The sequence below is a fragment of the Misgurnus anguillicaudatus genome, chromosome 14 (assembly GCF_027580225.2).
Source record: "Misgurnus anguillicaudatus chromosome 14, ASM2758022v2, whole genome shotgun sequence".
Classification (NCBI taxonomy): domain Eukaryota; kingdom Metazoa; phylum Chordata; class Actinopteri; order Cypriniformes; family Cobitidae; genus Misgurnus; species Misgurnus anguillicaudatus.
In genome coordinates, this window is record NC_073350.2 from 5,936,601 (window position 1) to 5,960,999 (window position 24,399).

Consider the following 24,399-nt stretch of genomic DNA (forward strand, 5'->3'; position numbering starts at 1 on the left):
TTTTCCAAATGCGTGTTGCAACGGTAGCCGTTATGTCACTGATCTACTGGCCGTCCTTCAAGCGTGATGCTTGCCAAACACCACTGGCTGACCCCATCTAATCTCCTTATCCGTTTACATATATATATATATATATATATATATATATATATATATATATATATATATATATGTAAACGGATAAGGAGATTAGATGGGGTCAGCCAGTGGTGTTTGGCAAGCATCACGCTTGAAGGACGGCCAGTAGATATATATATATATATATATATATATATATATATATATATATATATATTTGAAGAGTTTGGTTCCAAAACGCGATAAACGCCATTTTTGAAAAAGTATCAAGCTTCTCATGCTAACACATTGACCCCAGAGGATCTTATGAAAACTTTACATTATTTTACTCAAAGTCAACGAAAATTGAGCAGGACCAAAACATTTTACAGCAGATCGCTGTGAAAAATGTAAAGAGACGACGTCAAGTATAACCGCTGCAATGACAGTGTTCTTAATTTAACAAAGTAAGTGTTTTGGTTAATGCCATTATGTTTATTTTTTAATCATTGTATACCACTAGTCAACTAATAAAATATAAATGGTAAAGATGAATGCACATTTATATATTGATTTAATAGATTTATAGCATTTTGAAATAAAAAACTGTCATGGATTTATTGCATTTTGTGGAAAAAATAATTTGTTTTTTTAATAAATCTTTGAAAATCAAGTTATGGATTTGAATTTTTTTATGTTTTCATAACCTAAAGATGCTATGTGAAGGTTTCTAACAGAAAATAGTGGTTTTCATCTTGTCACTTTCTTGGTATAGAAAACACGTTTTTACCGAAATTTGTCCAAATGGATTTATTGCGTTTTGGAACCAAACTATTTATTTATTTAAATACATGCTTTGAAACAATTACTAATTGTGAAAAGCGCTATATAAATAAGAAATAAAATTGAATTGAATATGTACTCACTGATCTCCTTGTTCGTTTCAGCTGGTTCACATGTTCTGAATGAAAACGCGTTGCGGTAGGCTAGTGCTTTTTGTCCATCTCTGCTATTATAGTTTATCAATATGGTGAAACGACAAGGAAGCCTTCTTGGACTTACCCGTTCAATGCAAATAAAGTGAAGAAATTCTAAGCTTACAAAGAAAAGTCAGATCACTGGCTGAGGTCATTTGACACCAATGAGGACATATGAATAAAGACATTGATTTTGACTAATAAAATACTTTTAAAAAACTACATTTTGTCCCCTTTAAGATATATGGTTTTTGATTCATAATAATACAGTTTTTTCGATTGCTAAACGCCAGTGGGCACAACTGGAGCCACATGTGCAAAACTCTAACTACAGTCTGCACAGCAGCAGTTCATGTGGACAAAACTCTAGTTCATTTTTCATTGCTTGAACACAGTTTTCAAAACTCTACACACTTATCTCATGACTTTAAACACAACCTGCACACAGAGGTGGAAAAAGTACAAAAATATTGTACTCAAGTAAAAGTAAAGTTACTTTAATAATATTTTACTTACAGTTTTTTACAATCACTTTGCTATATTTTCAGAACCTTGATGTCATTTTTCACAACTCTAGACACAAAACTCACAACCAAAGATCAAAATGCACATTTTTCAAAACTCTTAACTCTTTTCTCAATTGCTTGGATACAATACACATAAAACTTGGATCATTTGTTCATTCAACCAAAATCACATGTTCAATATGACACAACTTAACATCAAAGTACTACTGTTTCAAAAGGCTATTCACACATCACATTTCAAATAAGTGTCTATTCATTTTCTTACAATGATCTAACTATCAATCAATACAACTGCCCAAAATGATAAGTAACTGTTGCTTTATTCGGAATAGTTGTATGGAAACAGACAAAGAATCTTCCATGTTTACTGGAAATCATGAAAGTTTCAAGATAATGAGGTTCATTGTAACCAATAAGCATGGAGCATGAACCAATTATCACTGTACTGTATAGATGCAGGTCCTTGTAATTGCTTGTCCAATTCTGCCAACTTGTTACTGATGATTGAGTGCAGATTGTGAAATGATGTGACCTATGTTGTGATTGTACTGTAGTGTTTTCATCAATACATTACAAACTTTGTTCAATGATTCCAATGTGTCTGTCGTATTCTCTCTACTACTGCAGTACTTTTACAGATATGTATTTGCTCTACATGTACCATAATGAAATCTGTATCACCAATTTTGTTCTACAATACTTAATGATTGTACAAACAATTACTTAGTGAAACTATCAGTTGCTTGTGTGTGGGTGATCTATAGTTATGTTTCCATGGTATTTCACAGTAAATTTGTGTTTTGAAACAATGATTGTGCAAGTGCAAGATGTCTTTAAAGATGTGAATGCACAATGCAATGTTTTGAACACTAGACAGCCTGTGTTACAAGTGATTACCGTTTTGAGATTTGTATCTAGAGTTGTGAAAAATGACATCAAGGTTCTGAAAATAGTAGCAAAGTGATTGTAAAAAACTGTAAGTAAAAGTAAAGTTACTTGTCTAAAAATCTACTCAAGTAAAAGTAAAAAGTAAGTCATTTTAACTTTACTCAGAGTAAAAGTTACTTTTTTTACAGCGGGAAGAGGTGAAGGATTCTAGTATAGTTCAAAAACGACAAGGGGATATAAATCTCAAACTAGTTGTTTTTAATTGTAGGAACATATTTACAATTAAAGTTCAATAACAAAAAGTTAATAAAATTAAAAGCTTTTTAAAGTAAGAAACATTTATGAAATTGTTTAATGATTTTTACATGTGAGTTATGCACTTTTGAAGGTGGTCAGCAGCTTGTAAATACAATCACTATAAGGTTGTAATTGATGTATTGCTGGTAACATACATTATTTTATTAAACTATATATAGTTTAAATGAGCATATAATGAGATGAGTGCCATGTCTATATACATTTGACACGTTTATTATCTTCTTACTTCCCTGACCTGGGTACCTGATGACCTCTCTCTCTCTCTCTCTCTCTCTCTCTCTCTCTCTCTCTCTCTCTCTCTCTCTCTCTCTCTCTCTCTCTCTCTCTCTCTCTCTCTCTCTCTCTCTCTCTGCAATGTCTTATGACCTGCGCATTCATGTTGGACTTGACGCGAAGCTGCTAGACCTCGGAAGATTATGCGCATGTATTAAAACCGCATCGTGCAATTTCGTACTTAAGAGCATGAATCCTTCCTTCATTGAAATGAAACACTCGCTTCGCTTCAGTGGAAAGTGGTCGCTTAAATATGACCAGGGGTTTCTTTCATAAGATTTGAACTGAGGCGGGTCTGCATTAGCGCGCGCCTGTCTCGTCCGTCTCCATGGTTCTTTTTGCGCGTTCCCCCGGGCCCCGCCCATTTACATCCGTTGCGTGTCTTTATCACCTTGCTTTTTAAAACATTTTTTACTCAGTAACGGATATGATTTAAAATTTAGCGAAGTACAATACTTTAAATAAAACATACTTAAGTAAAAGTAAAAGTACAGATTTTAAAAACTACTCAAAAAAGTTAAAATACACAAAAAAACTACTCAATTACAGTAACGTGAGTAAATGTAATTCGTTACTTTCCACCTCTGCCTGCACAACACTGTGGATTTACAGCACTTTGTTCAAATGCTAACACACTGCTGTCAAAACTGTGAACCACACATTCAAAACAGAATTGATTTCAGCATTGTGCCTTTCAAACACTGCTGATTGCAATTTTATATAAATATAAATTCCAATGTCATATATATATTTCATTCCAATGTCATATATATATATTTCATATATATATATAAAATATTACTTTTTATATAAATATGATAGGTAGAGCTCAGAAAGACAAATTTTGGAAATGGAACAAGGAAGAAGGGTTCGTGAAGGGAGAAGGGTGGCATGTAGTGGCCTGATGCTAGAGAGAGGCAGGATTAGCTCTTCAATTATTTGTTTGAATTACAGTATGTAGTTTTAGTTTCTACCTTTTTTTCTCATTACTGTAATTCCATAAATTACTACAAACCATTGAAGCAAACTGCTAATTTTCATTTACCTTAAAGAATTATGATGTTCTAAAAAAATCATGTGATAAATCAATCAATAAATAAATAATTATTTGAAGAAAACATTACTTTGTATGAAGTCACTGAAATTGTTCAATCTGTAAAGATAAAAAGTTTGTATTTTATGTATTGGTGTTTGATGTTAGTGTTTTTCCTCTCAGTGTGTTGTGAGTGACAGTGTGTGTTATCTCAGTGAGGGTTGTGTTTAGTGTTTGGCTGCACTGAGCTGTTTTGAGTCATGTGTTTAGAGTTGTGTTGCTTGAAGTGAGTTTTGCAGGTGATATGTACAGTTTAGCTCACGTGACTTTTGTTATTGCGGACTGTGGTTGGAGTTTTGCACATGTGGCTCCAGTTGTGCCCGCTGTCGTTTAGCAATCGAAAAAAAACTGTAATATCCTAAACAGATATTAAAATTAAATTCTCCACTCTCAGAAATAAAGGTAAAAAAGTTGTCACTGGTACAGTACCCTTTCAAAAAGGTACACGTTTGTACCCAAAGAGTGCATACACAGCAAAATCCCCAGAGTTAAATCAACTCTGCTGGTTGTACATATTGTCCCAATCTTACAGAGAGTTAAAAAGTAACTCTAAAGCAGAGTTAAAAGCTGCAATCTGTAACTTTATCCTCTCTATCACCATCTCTGTTTGAAACCTAAAATTGCATTTTACATCTAACTTGCAGAATTATTTTCTTAACTTAGGTTTAGATGTTGGCTGTTTCATTTAAAGTCACCATTATTGTACTCAGTGGTTGTTTTAGTAGGACTTGACTCTTAGTTGCTATTTTTTCCAACTGCTATAACTATGTTTGTTTAAAACATGTTTTGTCATAGCAAAGCAAACACAACAGCACAACTCCATAGTGGTGTTTAGTACATAAAGTCTAAACATCATCAGCATCTAGAAAACTTATGTGCAGGTGTGTTTGCAAACTTATCAGAAGTACTCTTTTCCATTAATTGTGTGAGACTGTAGTATAATATACAGCACCCTCGTAGCAGCCTGTCACTCTGAACGATTCTGAAACACTCATACTTAAAATTTGACCACTGTGTAAAGTACACACACAAACATCAAGAATCAGAGCATAAATCACAATGATGGTGAAAATAAAATAAAAAGCTTCATGCTGCAATGCATGCTGTGTATCAACAAATTACAAAATCTTATCCAAAACTCCCAGAATGCACTGTGGCAGGAATAAACAATGAACATGTTACCATTTTCTTTGTCACCCTTGTTGAGATTCATACTCTGACTCTTGATGTTTGTGTGTCTACGTCCCACTGCGGTTAATTTTTAAGTCCATCAAAATCATTCAGAATGACAAACTGCCGTGAGAGTGCTGGATATATTCTACAGTCTCACATAACTAACAGAAAAGGATACTTCTGATAAGCGTGTAAACTAGTGATGGGGAAATGAAGCTTCGAATGAAGCACCGATACTTCTCTGATTCGATGATTCGAAGCCTCAACGAGGGTGTGTCGAAAACAGCGCCATCTTTTGGTTAATAAAACATATAGCAGTTGCTTCTGGAAAAAGCTCCATCAATGAAGCAACAAGCTGATGAAATTAAGCTGAATATTAATATTATGTGTACAAATAAAGCTTAGACAACATGTGTGTGAATGGTCAATATAATAAATGTATTTACTCATTAAAGTGTGGCGATAAATTCCAGTATGAGTTAATATTCATATGATTCAATACTGTATTGTACAGAATAATGTTCACACGCACATAATAACACACGCGCACACAAGTATAAGTAAATACAATACTGTATATATAGTATTATGTGGGACCAAGATGTGAATAAGGCAAATAACTCATCAAAAACCTCTAGGGTTCGAACCTTCTGACACGCAAAGCGAAGCGCGCACGTGACTGAGCAGAAAGTGAAGCTTCGTTTGTCATTGGTCACGTGACTATAACGTTAACAACACAAGTTTCGAATCAAAGCTTCATCTGGCACGCCCACTTTTGCTCGACACAAGCTCCGAAGCCTCGCTTCAAATGTAACATCACTAGTGTAAACACTACACCTGCACATAGGTTCTCTAAATTCTGACAATATTTAGAATTTATGTACTAAACATTATTATGGAGTTGCAGTATAGTTTTTCTTTGCTACAACATAACATGTCTTAAACACGTGAAATTATAGCAGTTGGAAAAAACTAACAGCTAAGAGTCAAGTCCTACTAAAACAACCACTGAGTACAATAATGGTGAGTTTAAATGAAACAGCCAACATCTAAACCTAAGTTAAAGGGCCCATGGCGTGAAAATGTCAGCATTGCCACTTTGTAGGTGTGAGCAAAAATAGGTCATTGCAATTTGGCTTTCCTTGTGATGTCATAAGGACATCTTATTAGAATAATACCGCCCCCTTAATGTACACGATCCAACCACAGCACTGTTATTTAGTGCAGAGAGAAAGAAAGAGAGAAAAAATAATTCACATCACAATTGAGTTTGAATTGCATCAAACCACCATCATTGTGATCAGTGTTTGCACTTCATCAGCTCATTTGCATTTTAAAAGATACACCCAAAACAACACATTTTTGCTCAAACCTATAAAGTGGCAATGCTAACATTTTCACGCTATGACCCCTTTAAGAAAATAACTCTACAAGTAAGATGTAAATGCAATTTTGGGTTTCGGACAGAGATGGTGATGGAGAGGATGGGGTGACGGATTGCAGCTTTTAACTCTGCTTCAGAGTTGCTTTTGACTCTCTGTGGGATTGGGACAGTGTGTACAACCAGCGGAGTTGATTTGGCTCTGGGGATTTTGCTGTGTATTAGTACTTCAAATGTACATATTGGTAGTTCAAAGATACATATTTGTACCTAAATGGTACACAATAGGGCCTTTTTAAGGGGTACTGCCCCAGTGACAGCTTTTGTACCTTTTTTTTTTTTTTTTGACACTGTCTCCTGTGGAAATTGATCGTAGTTAGGGCTACTCCAGGGATTCTGAGATTATTATTTGTCTAAATTATTTAACTTTAAGATTTCCATTTTACTGTTTGTTTTTTCAGCAGTGCGGAACGACAGGAATAAGAAAAAGACTGTCATAAAAGAGGAGGTGCTTCTACCGGAGAGCTACGAGCTGAGCGGGGAACTCGAGGAGCTGGTCAATAAAGTCAGCAAAGCACACAGGGAAACTTTCCCTTCGCTCTGTCAGCTCGGAAAATACACAACTGTGAGTCCTAAACACTTATGCATTATATTATATTTATAAACCTCCCTTTGTCTTTTAAAATAAAATATGCCTAAATAAACCAGAAGAAACTAGGAATCAGACATCCACACACATCAGTCATTTTTTGTGAGCATTTCCTTTATTTAACAATTTAGAAATGTATGTGACTGTATGTCAGCAAATCTAAACACACATAAGCACGGTCATATTATTGTGTGGTACCACCTTGAATATTATTGTTTTCATCCTGTTTGAAGACATAATTTTTATTTATTTATTTTATTTATTTAGAAAAGGGACAGTGTACATTAATTAACATTCGTATATGTAAATGTATTGATTTTGAATTGAATTGATTTTTCTTTCCGTTTTAGAATTCCAGTTCGGATCACAGGGTTCAGCTGGATCTTGGACTATGGGATAAGTTTAGTGAACTCTCCACCAAGTGCATTATAAAGATTGTGGAGTTTGCAAAGCGTGTGCCTGGTTTCACCTCTCTCACCATTGCAGACCAAATTACATTGCTGAAGTCTGCCTGCCTTGATATACTGGTAAATGCGGCCGAAATCACGAAAACTTAGCTAAGTTTGAAAGTCTCATAAAAAATCTATAACAAATCTAAGTTAACATTCCCTTCATTGCAGATGCTGAGGATTTGCACCCGCTACACTCCCGAGCAGGACACCATGACCTTCTCGGATGGCCTGACTCTCAACAGAACACAGATGCACAATGCTGGTTTTGGCCCACTCACTGATCTGGTGTTTGCTTTCGCTGGTCAGCTTCTGCCTCTGGAGATGGATGATACAGAGACTGGACTCCTCAGTGCCATCTGCCTCATCTGTGGAGGTACTGCTGTCTCTCATTTATGCATTTAGGTGCATTGTGTAATTGTGTCTCTCTTGACAGAAATACAATATAATATACATAACTATATCACCAGTGGTGTATAAAGAACTTACAATAATAAACTGTATTGTTTTAATTACCTTAAAGGGCGTGTTGCAGGTTAAATTTTTCAACGAATTTGTGAATTTGCTTGTTAATAATAAACATTTAAACTCACATCACAGAACGGAATAATATGAAAAAGTACAGCGGTTTGCAATGATTCTCCTTTCCCCCACAACGCACTGTATGACGTCACGCTGGGGAGAGAATTTACCAAAGCCGCCTTGAGAGCGTTGAGAGTGACTATAGAGAGACGAGTAAAGTACAGTTCTGATAGCGCAGATTATAGATAAATACATAGACAGACAGACAGACAGACGGACGGATAGGCTCGTATAGAGAGATAGGCAGACAGCCAGATAATAGTTAGCATAACTTTGTGTAGAAAGTAAACAAAAATGAACATACTCGTGCGTGCTGGCTTGAGGGGGTCCATGATCCTGCCTGAAATGGGTGTAACTTTATGCGATCTTCAGCACAAACGGATTTAGGCAGCATGTCAAATCCTGGAAGCTGAGTGAGGCACCCCTGCAAGTAAGCCTACGATGGTCCTGCATGGGCATAGCCTAAGGACCCCACGCAGGTTTGCTCACTGGCGAAACATTGGCCCCTTAGCGCTGGCCCTGCATGGGCAGCCCTCAGTTAGCCCCCAGGAAGTCCTCACACAGACAAATCCCCAGAGTTAAATAAACACTGCTGGGTGTATATATTGTCCCTTCTTACAGAGTGTTAAAAAGTAACAATGAAGCAGAATTAAAAACTCTGTTATCCTCTTTCTCAACATCTCTGTCTGAAATCTAAAATTGCATTTTACATCTTACATGTAGAGTCATTTTTTACTTTAGGATTAGATTTTGTTTTATTTGAAGTTACAATTACTGTGATCAGTGTTTGATTTAGTTGAACTTGCCTCTTGACTCTTACCTTGTTCATTCTTTTGATTGCTATAACTTTGTGTGTTTAAAGGGGACATATTATGAGATTTTTTTAAAGATGTAAACTAAGTCTTAAATAGGTCTGAGCAAAAGTGTGCCGTTTTGGGTGTGTCATTTAAAATGCAAATGAGCGGATGAAGTGCAGACACTGATCACAATGATGGTGGTTTGTTGCAATTGAAACTCAATTGTGCTGTGAAATATTTTATCTCTCTCTTTCTCTCCATACTAAATGGTTGTGCTGTGGTTGGATAGTGCAGATAAAGGGGGCGGTATTAACTTATTCTGACATCACAATAAGGGCCAAATTACAATGACCTATTTTTTCACATGCTTGCAGAAAATGGTTTACCAAAACTAAGTTATTGGGTTGATCTTTTTAACATTTTCTAGGTTGATAGAAGCACTGGGGACACAATTATAGCACTTAAACATGGAAAAAGTCAGATTTTCATAATATGTCCCCTTTAAGACATGTTTGTTATGGCAGAGTGCGATCCTTTGGTGGTGGTCAATACAGTAAACAAAGTTTAAACATCATCATATAAAAACTTATGTATTAACTTAATGTTTGAGCACTTATCAGAAGCATCTTTCTCTAACAATGTGATACTACAGTATGAGATCCAGCTCTCTCATAGCCGTTTGTCTTTAAGAAAATTTTTAAAACACTGACACTTAAAATTAACCGCTGTATAATGTAGACACACAAATATCAAGAATCAGAGTTGGAATCACAACAGTGGTGACAATAAAATGAAAAGTTTCATGCTGCAATGCATTTTTGAGACATTTAAAAAATGATATACATATCTTCAGTGATTTATGTACTCATTAATCGACAGTGGTGGTTAACCTGCAACACGCCCTTTAAAGGGTACATACCGTGAAAATATCTTTCTACGGTACCCTTAAACGAACAAAGTGACCTATAGATCGCTTTTCAACACATTGTCTCAAACAACGACATGTTTGTCCTGTGGTGGCTGCTAATAGCTTTACTATACGTTTCAAAAGCAGTGGCGGCCAGTGACTTCTTTTTTTGAGGCAGCACGATGCGAAGTTCATCACAACATTCAGAGGTGTAAAAAGTACTCAAAAATGTTACTCAAGTGAAAGTACAAGTACTGAGTGTAAATTTTACTTAATTAAAAGTAAAAGTATCTGGCCAGAATTATACTTGAGTAAAAGTAAAAAAGTACCACATTGAAATTGTACTTAAAGGAACAGTATGTAGGATTGTGGCCAAAACTGGTATTGCAATCACAAAACTTGTGGCTAAAACTGGTACTGCAATCACACAACTGAGGGCCATTTCACAAAACCAGACTACAGAACAAGCCAGGCTTATTTTGTTAAGTCCGGCCTATTGCCGGTGGATTTCGTTTCATAAAACAAACTAGAAATAGCTCAACCTCCGGTTATTATGGAAACTTATGCTTGCAAACTAGCCTGGTCCGGAGCAGGCTAACTGTCAGGCTAAGCCTCAGTTGTTGCTTAACTAGACTTCCACTAACACTGAAATGTAAATGCAATGATATTACAGCTGACTCTTTGACATTTTATTTGACTTTATTAACCACTATTAATCTAACAATTAAAGAAAATCAACTTATATATTAAATTTGATAAATTTTGAAACAAAAATAATTAATAAAATATAGACATGTGTTTCATAATATGGTATATAGGCCTATCAAATGTTGAATATAAAAGATAATCTTAACTACCTCAATATAAGGATAAAGGATAATAGTTTATTAACAAATTTAGTATCTAAATTCATATAATTGCAACATATTGATGAAATATATATATATATATATATATTTTTTTTTTTTTTTTTTTTTTTTTAGATTGTCTGTCACACAAAGAGGAAATTTAATTTAAATATACAACACACAAAAGTCAAGTACAGTCATTTAATTTTGTATGCTTGGTGTGCATAAAAATGCACATTATTTTAAAGATCTACAGTATTTGTATCTTTCTCTAGTTGTTACATTTTTTCTTGAAATTAAAAAAAATTAAAAAATGATGGGGTCTGCATGGCTGAAGGAATACAATATAATTATGTGATGGTATGCTCTTGGCATTTTGTTGTAATGAGTAAAAATTCTTTTTTTTTATCACAGAGAAGATTGTTAGTGTCCTGCATACAATAATTTTTCAGCTCACAAGGCTTGTACTGTAGACTTACAGTATAATGTGCTTATACCTCAGGCTTTTCTTCAACTGATCCTCACCCTGTAACCATTCATAAAACTCTGTTTATCTATCAACACCTAACACTACACTGTTTAAAAATTATGTAGAACTTACAGTATTACTGTCAGCTGTTTGCCAGTAACTTACTGTAGATTTATATGTATGTTATTTACTGGAAACAACAGTTTGTTCAAAGTTAAATGAACATTAAACATTAACAAGTCTTTTTATTTACAGAATAAAACCACCAAATAACAGCCTCATGCAAAGCATTCTGGGAACCAAAATATGAAGGAAACAACAGAAAAAGGTTGATGAGGATTTCTGGTTCACAAAATGCTTTGCATGAGGCTGTTATATTATAGTTTTTATGCTGTAAAATCATAGACTTGCCAATGTTTAATGTTGATTTAACCCTGAACAAACTGTTGCCAGTAAATAATAAACCGTTAAATCCACATAAGCCACTGGCAAACAGCTGCACAACTACAGCTAATTTTTTTAACAGTGTGATAATAAACCAGTGGTTTAAAATCTCTCATACTCCCACTCCCAGGGTTTAACATGATGACTTGTGGCTCTATAACGCACACATTATTTGCCATCAAAAATGTTTTGAGTAACATGTCAAGTAATAATGGTTGGTCAAGAATATGTGTAACATATATGATTTTACACAATCATTTCTTGTACTACTGTAAATTCAGAAATGCATATGCTGTTCACCCACCATGCTCTCAGTGACCCCATTTTTTTCTTTCAAGCACAGTTCATCTGCAGGAGTAAAGCTGTGCTGCTGATAGATGTCAGTGCTCCCCTCATTGCCAGTTAACATCTTTGGCAGCTAACATTATGAGATTAGACACTTCTTCTTGCATATGATTATGCTTAAATCAACTACACTTTTTATGAACAATATATTTATATTTTATTTTCACCTGTTACTTTATTGTCCACTCAAGTTGCTGCTTTTGAAATGTACCCCCCCCCCCCAAAAAAAGTAAGTTACATTTATAGTTACTGTAAATGTATTAAAATCATTCATCTGCTAAATATGTATTATATATGTTACTTAGTAAACTACAAATTGTCTTTTAAAAGTTAAGATTTGTGCTATTTTTAAAAAGTACAGTATATAAAAATTAGCAAAGCATAGCCACATAAGGACTGACGGGGATCGAACCCGGATCCCCGCATGCGCTGTTGAGAGCACTAACCACTAGGCCATCATTTCTAACTAAGTCCTTTAGGACTTTCCAACTATTTAATGGGTTTGTTTATTGCAGCAGTATTATAATTTTCAGTCAGTAGTACATTTTCAAAAATTTTTATCAAAAATTACCGCTTTCTCTTTAACTTTGATCGATTTGATCCACCCTCGACCTCTAGGGCTGCTCAAGAATAGCGTGCACGCGCAATTATCTTGACTAGGGAAATCTGGATCACATTAGTTGGATTGCGTGAGCTTCATTTGCCTTTTTTGAAACCGCTTTAGCCTCGCCTCATTTGTTAGGTTAATTCAAGTCGAGTTTGTAACTTTAAAGGGGTCATAGGATGAAAATCAGACTTTTTTCATATTTAAGTGCTATAATTGGGTCCCCAGTGCTTCTATCAACCTAGAAAATGTGATAAAGATCAACCCAGTAACTTTGTTTGGGTAAGCCATTTACTGCAAGCATGTGAAAAATTAGGTCGTTCAGATTTCGCCTGTTTTGTGAGGTAGGTAGCATGGCGAATTATAATAATACCGCCCCCTTTATCTGCACTATCCAACCACAGCACTGCTATTTATTTCAGAGAGTAAGAGGGAGAAAAGAAGAACTTGACAGCACAATTGAGTTTCAATTACAACAAATCACCATCATTGTGATCAGTGTTTGGACTTCATCAGCTCATTTGCATTTTAAAGGAAACACCCCAAAACGGCTCACTTTTGCTCAGACCTACAAATTTGCAATTTTAACATGCTGTAATTAATTATCTGTGGGGTATTTTCAGTTAAATCCTCACCTTCACACTCTTGGGACACCAAAGATTTAACTTACATCTTAAAAAAATCTCATAATATGACCCCTTTAATCCTCGCTTTTCCAAGCGAGTTTTATGAAATAGCCCTCTGGTGGCCAATACACAACATGAAAACATAAACATCAGTTGAGGGCTGCAACTTCACAATATCCTGGCCGGACCACTGTTGTCAGTGACAAAAGTATTTGAAATGAAAATGATTTCTTAATGTTTAGTGACATATCAGGGCCATTTTATGATTAATTGATATACATTTCTTACATACTGTTCCTTTAAGTATTAAAAAAGTAAAAGTAACAGGAAGAATGAAAACAAGAGATTCATATTTAAGCTTTTAATCTCTAAAAACATGAAGTGAATGAACCACATACAAGGTTTTTTCTACAACTTTTTGTATTTAATTGTATTTCATTGTCAAACTATAAGACTACTACATAATTTCCAACATGATCTCACAAAGTTCTGTGGTATAGTCACAGAATTTTTTGCTCATTTATCCGTGTCATTGTCACGGATCTCCACATTTTTCCGTGTCTGTACCACGGCCTTTCTTTTCCATGTCAGTTTCACATTGACTACTCAATTGTTTTTCCTATTTTTAAACCAAATTGGGTTTGGGGTTAGATTTGGGTTAGGATGTCACTTTAACTATTGGTTTATACTATTTTTTTTTAGACTTTAAAACAATTGTCGCCTGACGTTAGGGTTAGGAGTTGGGTTTGGATGTCATTTTATGTAACAGAAAGTCATTCTAACCCCAAACCCACGCAAAAATGTTAAGAAAATAGGAAAAACATGAGTAACCAATATGTGAAACTGACACGGAAAAGAAAGTCCATGGTACAGACACAGAAAAATGCGGAGATCCGTGACAATGACAATGAATTTCAGTATGCAACGTGCTACTCAAAGTTGTAAAACCTCAAATTTAACTTAAACTTCAAGCTCTATCAAGCCTCTCACAGGCAGCCGATGCAGGAAGAGGTGTATTAGACCTTGTTCACACTGTCAGTCCAAATCCGATTTTGGTGCATATGCGATAGGAATCCAATCACATTTAGAACGTGTGAACGGCCAAAAAAACCCACATGAAATCCTTTTTATCTAATCCATTTCAGGCTACATCCAGAGTTGGTTTGCATTCGCATTTCTGGAAATCCATTTCAGTCTAACCGCTCCGTTCGCATTTGTGTAGCTTTTCGGTTACGTCATGCTTGTCGCGTCACGTAAACACGTCAAACGTCGAGGCAGATTGTCGTGCCAGCGCAAATTTATTGCCATAGAAACAGTGCAGATAATCCGGAAAACGGCTACAGGACGCACAGATCAGATCTGAACAGTTGTGATACACAATGTGGGCAGTGAGTCTGTCAAATTAGATATGCACCAAAATCAGATTTGGACTGACAGTGTAAACAAGGTATTAGTCTTGATAGAGAGGCTGCAAACAGCAGGGAACGTGTCACATTTTATGTGTTGTCGGTTTCAAAGAAGCAAAAAAATCTTCATCATTAGATGAACTGTTGGCCAATTCCTTCATGTGGTCCAAAGGGTCCAGAATAAATAAAATGTAAATTAAACTGGCCATCAGCGCAATTCAATTGGTTTAATAGAGAAAGGGAAATTAGATCTCTAAAATAGAAGTACTTTTTAACTCTAAATAAAATTGTAAGTAGTAAAAAGTACTTTTTTTCTTTAAAAAAAATGTAATTAAGTAAAAGTAAGAGTACTGATTTTTAACTGGACTCAAGTAAAAATACCCAAAAATAATACTTAAGTACAGTAATCAAGTAAGATTACTCAAGTACTTTACACCTCTGACAACATGTATGTAGCTTGTAATGTGTGGTTAGTAATTTCAAAATATGTGTTCTGCGCTTTGAGAGATCATGTGTGCTTCACGTGTCATGCCAAAATAAGTGCCTGCTGCAGACGCGTCTAAAGGGTTTATGATAAAAGAGACGCTTGCGTTTGCCATGATACTCGCATCTCATGCGTAATCAGAGTTTAATGTTAAGGGAGTGTCTAGCATGTATTTTGGAAACGTAAGCGTCTCTTTTATCATAAACGGTTTTTGACGCGTGTGCAGCAGGCGCTTATTTTCCAAAAAACACGTGATGCACACAGGATCTCTCAACACGCAGGACACATATTTTGGAAAAGGGAACCACACACGTGACAATACGAACACTTATTTTGAATTAGCGCATCCTCGGATGAGCAGTCACGAGCCGCCACTGTTCAAAAGGGATGGGTGCGCTGTGGACTGAGCCCTTGGTTGCAATTCACATCCTCACCTCTAGATGTTGCTAAGAATCTACACAGTGCACCTTTAAAAGCAATGCTTTTTTATTGTTACAAGACTTTATTCTTAACTTAAGTCATTTGTTTTGCTTCTCCAGCATGTTGACTATGCATGTTTGGTTTATTTCTTTTGATAATTGGCTAATAATGTGTATCATGTGATTGGCTGGATGAGTAGACCGCATGGACCTGGAGGAACCTCACAGAGTTGACCAGCTGCAGGAGCCTCTGCTAGAGGCGTTAAAGATCTACGCTCGCCGTCGACGCCCTAACAAGCCTCACATGTTCCCACGAATGTTGATGAAGGTCACTGACCTACGAGGTATCAGCACTAAAGGTATGAGGGGAGCACACACTCACTAAATATTAATGCCATCAGCTGTGAAATGTAACTTTAAAATTTTAAAAAATATTTCACCGAAGTTAATCTATACAACATGCTGGGATATGGGCAGTTTGGTAACCTGCATGTTTTTGAACTGTGGAAGTAAAAAAAACTCTACAGACAGAAAGGCCTCCTGACCCAGCCGTATCATAGAATATGTTTGAAAAAACTTTCAAAGCTAAAAATGAAAGTCAATCACATTGCAAAGTGGAATACAGTATCTTCCTGCATATGTTCTGTTGAATACTTAACAGTTTGACAAATATAGGACATACAGGTAAGACATGAGATTATTGTACCAAATATTTGTGTCTTTTTTAAGGTGCTGAGCGAGCCATCACACTGAAGATGGAGATCCCAGGCCCCATGCCGCCTCTGATACGAGAGATGCTGGAGAACCCCGAGATCTTTGAGGAGAGCACTGATTCTGGAGAAAGTGGCGCTGCTGCTCCTCTGCCTCCCCGTGCCATTCAGGACATCAAACATGAGAAGGATGAGGTTTCTGTTCTGGAGGATGAAGAAGATGAGGAGGAAGGGTGTACAGAGAAGGGGAAGGAGAAAGGAGGGGACAGTGAGGATGAAGAATGGGATCTTCTGCAGATGGGTGGAACCAGAAAAAGTGTGACAGGAAGAGCTCAGTGATTCACCACACATGTTGGTTAGATAGATCAGCGGATGACATATTTGCTCTCCTTATCAGCCAATACAAACTGACTTTACATCCTTCAATTAAACCAACGACACACCAATTGATCCCATAATGACTAAACATAGTTCAGATATGCACATCTTTGCACAAAGTGTACTTTCGCTCTACTTTCCAAAAGCAATAAAAATGACAAAATAAAAACTGAGAACATATCAACACCATTACTACAAATGGTGTTGCTTTAAGATGCACTAAAATCTTCGACCGTGTACTGAAGATGGAGGTTGGAGAAATAATGGAGCAAAGAAGGTGATAAAGCCATATTGGGATTATGTATCTAAGCTCTTTTTTTAAACATTTGCTTGAAATTAATATCTGGAGATGCCAAATACTTGAGAATTCATCTATAAAGCCTTGTTCTCTAAGGGAAACATTTTTTTTTAAAACAAATGTGTGGATTATAAATACACAATGAATGAGACATTACCAAAAGGCAACTACAAAATGAATGGTCAAACCTTTTCTGGACTGACATTACATTGCTCTTGATGTTGAATTCTCGTCTGGCTGTTTTACTAAAGCAGTTTTATGTTATTCTTTTTTTTGCATATTGTGCTACTATATGTTTTTTATGGTGTGGCTTTATGTTTTTTTATTGATGTGCCTTTTTACCAAACACTTTTGCATAAATTAACTGTCCAACAGCAACCCTTTTGGCAATTTGAATTTAACACTTTAACCAAAATTACGATACATTGGGGCATTAGAAGATTTTATAATTCAATCTTTATACAAAATTCATAATGTTAGCTCATTTATCGCTTTATTACACTTTTACTCAGGGCAGATCAAGGACCAAAACAATTTCAGCATGCACTATTCACATATACATTGTTTTTAGCTACACATTGTTAGGCAAATGAAAGCACAAAGAAGATAAAAGGCTGAAATGGAATACTTGACTCTGGGATCTGATAGAAAACAACAGAAAAGTTAGTTAATAAATGTAATGACATACTTACTATTATTATTGTTATTATTTTTATTATTAGAATAAAAGCACTCTAAAGTCACAGATATAAGGGGCCAAGCATCTCGACAGAAATAAAAGCAATGTACATCCTTAAATGACAAAACATAGTGTTAACAAACAATCAAATTTATAATAAGCTCATATTTGCTCAATTTATATTCAATTGGAATATAAAGACAGCACAGAAAGATTATGATTTAGGGGTTTAAAGCTCTTTGTATGAATTCTTGTTTGTTTTTTCAGAAACTGTATTTTGGTTCTTTTTATTTTGTGTCACTGCAAACATCAAAAAGGTATCTCAGTTGTTTTTTACAACCTTGTCCTTGTCCATTTGAAAATACAAACATTCATGTCATAGGCAAAATACTCTTCTATTTATTGCTTATTTAAAATAAGAATAGAAGAAAATACCTCCAATGTGGTCAGACAATATCTAGATGTAGTAAATGACAAAATATTTTTCATTGGTTTATAAGTTGTAGACAAAATAAATGCATGATTATAGCATTGTGTGGTGGGTGAATCTATATTTATTTAAATTTCATATTTTCAATCTCTTCATTGTCAATAGGATAGTTCTCAAAACCTATCAGGGTGGCTGTTATTAGTATTTTTAATATGGGATAAAAGGCATGGTATCTCATTTGATCCAGAAAATTTTTTAGTTATGCTGGTTAAAAGTCTCCTCACATCTTGATAGCAATCACTATGTTAAGATGTTTAAATGTATTTGTAGGAATGTATGTCATCTGTGAAAGGCGTAGGACCAAAAAATGTTCAGCCAATTATAGATCTCGGTCCAAACGGACATTGCCTTTTTTGTCCCTCATCCGTACGTTTACGGATTAACATAAAGATATAGTTACTACGTCTACACAACCGAAAGTGTGCTTTAACTTATTCTGATGTAAACCAATTGTTACATACCTACCTTTAATTACAGACTGGTTTGAAATCGACAATTTACCTGAAAAACATTTGTTAAGATGGATAATTGAAAAGAAATGGTATATGCAAGTAATTTTCCAATCAAGATTTAGCAGAGGTGGAAAGAGTAATAAAATATTGTACTCAAGTAAAAGTAAAGTTACTTTAAAGGGGGGGGGGGGTAATGGTATTTCAAGCATTCTGACTTATTAACACAGTTATAGAGTTGTTTCCTCATGCTAAACGTAGGCAAAGTGTCAAAACAGCAGTTGGACATGTTAAAGAGTATTTCTGTGCCGAATGCACTTCGCCAGGGTTCGTACACTCTAAAAAAATAATCCGTAAAAAAACGGATAATGTCCTGGCAGAAAATTACCGGCACCTTTTCCGTTATGTTTACAGAATTTCTGTAATTCAAAAACTGAACATTCTGTAGATTTATAGAACACTGTCCGTAGATTTACAGAACATTGTCCGTAACCTTTAGGGACACTTCAATCTGCCTATGAAACGCAACAATGGTGACAATCAACTACAAAGCTTCATGCCGCAATGCATGCTGGGTACCTGGATTGTAGAAAACTCTCTTAACATTTACTCTCACCATTGTTGAGATTCTTAATTCTTATTCTTAATTAATCATTTCATATTTAAGTGCTAGGCAGCATAACATAAAAACAACAAAGCTTATATGACATCACTGACAATTCTCCTTCCTCAAGCAACAAACAAGTTGAAATTGCTAAAAGCAAAAACACTGTTGCAATGCTAAAAGAGCAGAGTCAGTTCTGGAAGGTCAAGGGACAAAAGCCTAACTAAAGGGAACACTAATCACCATAGTGGTGACTTCAAAGGAATCTAAAACAAACACAAACTGTACATTTAAGGTGATAAATGTTGTGGTAAATATCCATTTGACTTACACGTCACGTCAGAAAGAAGATTTGTCTACTAAATCACATGTGTGGATGCTGGAATAGTTTAACACTTGTATCTTGTTCTGACAGCATTTGTTTAGAAGTTAAACATCATCCATGTTAGAAAATAACTCTGCAAGTAAGTTGTAATTTTAGGTTTCAAACAGAGATGGTGATAGAGAGGCAAAAGTGAAAGATTGCAGCAGGAGTTGTTGCACCCATAATGCAACATGTTATTTAAAAAAAAACAGATAAACGCCTGTAAAACATAAATACGGAAAATTCCTTCATATTTACACAGTACTTTGTCCGTTTTTTTATGGATTTTTTTTAGAGTGTACAAGTTTTGGCAAGTTTTTTTTATTACAGTTCTAACTGACGTTTCAGGGGTTTTCGATACGTATCACTTCTTTATATGGGCTTTCACCGGAAAACTTCCCCCGGAAAACCCCGCCCACCCGTCAATCAGCGGGAGACGCTAGAGCTGCTAACAGCTTATCACGCCACTCAGCTTTGTTTAATTTCAAAAGTCAACAATTGCACGAAAGAAGAAGTGTGTTTTTGGATGTAAGGAGAAGACATCCAGCCTAATGGAAACAATGGATATAGTTTATTATCCAGGGTAGCAGTGGAGTTTTGCGTGTGTGTTTGATGCGGTGGGTTTTCCCAACCGGGTCATGACAAGTTACACGCGGTAAGTAAGACTTCTGTCTTATGTTGGAAATAGTCGCGTGCATATTATATAAATGACACGAACATGTAGTGAATCATAAGTTAAAACTAAAGTGTTGTATAGTGTTGCATGACTCGTACTCGCTCCTCCTGCGAAAGTAACTCCTCCTTCTTCATTTTTTGTACGTTACCGGAAAGATTCGGTAATCTTTCGTTTATAAATCTGATTAAACTAAAGACTCTTCAGAGATATAAAGGATGTCATACTACTCTATAGGCACTCCAGATTAACATCAAAAACGCAGAAACAGCGTGTGTTACGTGAGCTTTAATAATATTTTACTTAAGTTAAAGTAAAGTTACTTGTCTAAAAATCTACTCAAGTAAAAGTAAAAAGTAAGTCATTTTAACTTTACTCAGAGTAAAAGTTACTTTTTTACAGCGGGGAGAGGTGGAGGATTCTAGTATAGTTCAAAAACGACAAGGTAGTATACATCTCAAACTAGTTGTTTTTAATTGTAGGAACATCTTTACAATTAAAGTGCAATAACAAAAATTGTATAAAATTAAAAACTTTTTTAAACTAAGAAACATTTATGTAATTGTTTAATGATTTTTACATGTGAGTTATGCACTTTTGAAAATGGTCAGCAGCTAGTAAATACAATCACCATAGTAAGGTTGTATTGATGTATTGCTGGTAACATACATTTTTAACTATATACCTAGTTTAAATGAGCATATAATGAGATGAGTGCCATGTCAAACTTTTGACATGTGTATATTCTTCTAACTTCCCTGACCTGGATCCCTGATATCCGACCTTTGTTCTCTCGCTCTCTCTCTCTCTCTCTCTCTCTCTCTCTCTCTCTCTCTCTCTCTCTCTCTCTCTCTCTCTCTCTCTCTCTCCAATGTCTAATGACCTGCGCATTCTCGAGGATGTTGTTTGACTTGACGCGAAGCTGCTAGACCTCGGAAGATAATGAGCATGGTATTAAAAACGCGTCGTGCAAATGAGCGGTAAAACTCCGGGTAGCAATTTCGTGCACGAATCCTACCTTTCAAAGGAATGAAACACTCGCTTCGCGTCAGTGGAAAGTGGTCGCTTAAATATGAGCAGGGGTTTCTTTCATAAGATTTGAACTGAGGCGGGTCTGCATTAACGCGTGCCTGTCTCGTCCGTCTCCATGGTTCTTTTTGCGCGTTCCCCCGCCCATCAATCATCTGTTGCACGTCTTTATCACATTGCTTTTTTAAAATATTTTTTTACTCAGTAACGGATATGATTTAAAATCTAGCGCAAGTACAATACTTCAAACAAAACATAGGCCTACTTAAGTAAAAGTAAAAGTACAGATTTGAAAAACTACTAAAAAAAGTAAAAGTACACAAAAAAACTACTCAATTACAGTAACGAGAGTAAATGTAATTCGTTATTTCCACCTCTGAGATTTAGACATACCATATTACAAAGCTCTCATCAGAGTTACAACCCAGCTAGAAGAAAAAAGTTCTAAGAATGTTCCCTGAAAGTTCCCAAGGTTCCCAAAAACGTTCTGCCAACGTAAAAAGTGTCCAGTTTTCTTTGGGTTCTGGGAACGTTTCTGTTGTCTGAACGTTGGAGTAATGTTGCATTTTGCCATTTTTGGGCGTTATGGCGGTGTCATGCTTTAGTGTTCACACAATGTTTGGGACAACAACTGTTTGTTATGTTGACTTGTTTGATTGTTGTGTAAATGATGGAGAGGCGTTGCATTTCATTATTTTGTGGAACATTATTTCTGAATGTTCAGTAAATATATTGCTGTAGAAAACACAATTCACTTATTAGCTTTAGATGTTGATGTTTTGTTTCATTTTAAGTCACCATTATTGCAATTAGTGTTTGTTTTAGTTGGACTCTTGACACTTGACTTTTTGCTTGCTTGTTTTTTCTCTGGTTGTGTTAACTTTGTGTTAATGCACCACATTTGTTATGAACTTGTAAAGTTAATAGTGTAATTCTGTGGTTGTTGGTACATAATGGTAAAGATCATCACCTAATTAATTTACTAATCAAAAGTTTATTTTCTGTCAATACTTTAAATGAGATCCAGCTCTTTCACAGCAGTTTGTCATTAAGGAGTTTTAGAAACTTTGGACAAAAAATTTCTGCTGTATAATTGGGACGCACAAACATCAAGAATCAGAGTATGAATCTCAACCATGGTGCCAAATAAAATTTAAACATCCTTATTTATCCATGCTGCAGTGCATGTTGGGAATCCTGAATAAGATTTGTAATTTGTTAACACCCAGCATGCATTGCAGCATGAAGTTTTTCATTTAATTGTCACCATGGTTGGGATTCATACTCTGATTCTTGATGTTTGTGCGTCCCAATTATACAGCAGATATTTTTGTCCAAAGTTTCTTAAACTCCTTAATGACAAACTGCTGTGAAAGAGCTGGATCTCATTTACATTTTTGACAGAAAATAAACTTTTGATTAGTAAATTAATTAGGTGATGATTTTTACCATTATGTACCAAGCACCACAGAATTACACTATTACCTTTTCATGACAAATGTGGTGTATTAACAAAAAGTTAACACAACCAGGATAAAAACTAGCAAGCAAAAAGTCAAGGGTCAAGAGTCAAACTAAAACAAACACTAATCACAATAATGGTGACTATAAATGAAACAAACATCAACATCTAAACCTAATAAGAGAATTGTGTTTTCTACAGCAATATATTTACTGAACATTCAGAAATAATGTTTTATAAAATAATAAAATGCAATGTTTCTCTATCATTTACATAACAATCAAACAAGTCAATATAATAAACAGTTGCTGTTTTAAACATTGTGTGAACATTAAAACATGACATTGTCATAACGTTTAAAAATGGTAAAATGTCAGAGGTGGGTAGAGTACCCAAAATCTGTACTCAAGTAAAAGTACAAGTACTTACACAAAAATGTACTCAAGTAAAAGTAAAAGTATCAATCTAATTATTTGAGTAAGAGTAAAAAAGTATTAGATGAAAAAACTACTCAAGTAGTTAGTTACTCGTTACTTCCGATCTGATAGAGAAGTAAGCGCAAAAGCACTGAATTTCAGACTACTAGGAGGGTTTTCACAAACCTCTTCTAAAAAGTATCATTGTTCTGCTTATATACAAGTAAAGCAGCCTATCTCAGTCCTGCAATGGGTACATTAACATCACATAATGTGTCATTTGAGAAAAGATCTCAAACACACACACACACACACACACACACACACACACACACACATGTTTTTCTGACGGTTAACTCTGTATTTATTTTCATGTTCACAACACAAACTTGTCAGTATCTGCCTTTAAACATGCAAACAGTAAACAAAAAAGAACGCGTGTGTCTGTTTGTTATCATGTTTTTATATGAATAGGTTATTTTCATTGCCATTAAAGTGCAATTACTGAACATAAACAGGAGCTTAATAAAAATTATCATTTTAGAATTTCATATGGAACTAATCTGTTTGTGCAAATCAACTCTACATTTATTATAATATATAATACATGTTTCTTTAAAATCAAACTTTATTCTTTTATTTTTATTCATTCATTATTTAGGAAGGATTTAAATAAAATACAATCCCGTTTTTATTTGAATGTATTTTCTACACATTAGTGAGGTGTCCGGATTTGTGTATAAATGCAAGACGTCCTTAAATTATGCTGTTCAGTTTGTTTAGTTGTGGGGAAATGATATGGAAATGTGCAGATGTGAACGTGCTGTTTGTATGGTTTAACTTACACTTGTTTGGTCATCGCTTGCACAAGAGTGCATATGTCAAAAAAACTCGGACAGTGTGTGAAATGACCATTAATAGTGTTCAAATAGACATTACTGTGACTTACCACTTCAGGTTAGATCTTGAATTCCTGTACGCTGAGATGTCAGCTCGTTTATTGAACAAAGCATGCATCGCATTATGAAACTATTCTTTTTGACCTCTTGAAGTGAAAACATAGACCGAACTTGAAGCCTCCATGCATGATCTGCCTCCGATATCTCGCACAACGCACATGCGCCCTCATCT

General features: G+C 35.3%; 1 protein-coding gene across 3 annotated transcripts in view; it reads left to right on the forward strand.

Annotated features, from left to right (window-relative positions):
• rargb (retinoic acid receptor, gamma b) overlaps positions 1–18,311 on the forward strand; it is a 64,715-nt gene extending 46,404 nt beyond the window's left edge. For 2 of the 3 annotated variants that reach the window (XM_073875767.1, XM_073875769.1), the window contains 5 exons: positions 7,149–7,312; positions 7,687–7,863; positions 7,957–8,161; positions 15,917–16,075; positions 16,446–18,311. In XM_073875767.1, the coding sequence (XP_073731868.1) occupies positions 7,149–7,312; positions 7,687–7,863; positions 7,957–8,161; positions 15,917–16,075; positions 16,446–16,765 (1,025 nt within the window). In that variant the 3' untranslated portion in view covers positions 16,766–18,311. The remainder of the gene's footprint in view (positions 1–7,148; positions 7,313–7,686; positions 7,864–7,956; positions 8,162–15,916; positions 16,076–16,445) is intronic. The other variant, XM_073875768.1, reaches the window with a different exon arrangement.
• Positions 18,312–24,399: the final 6,088 nt, after the last annotated feature.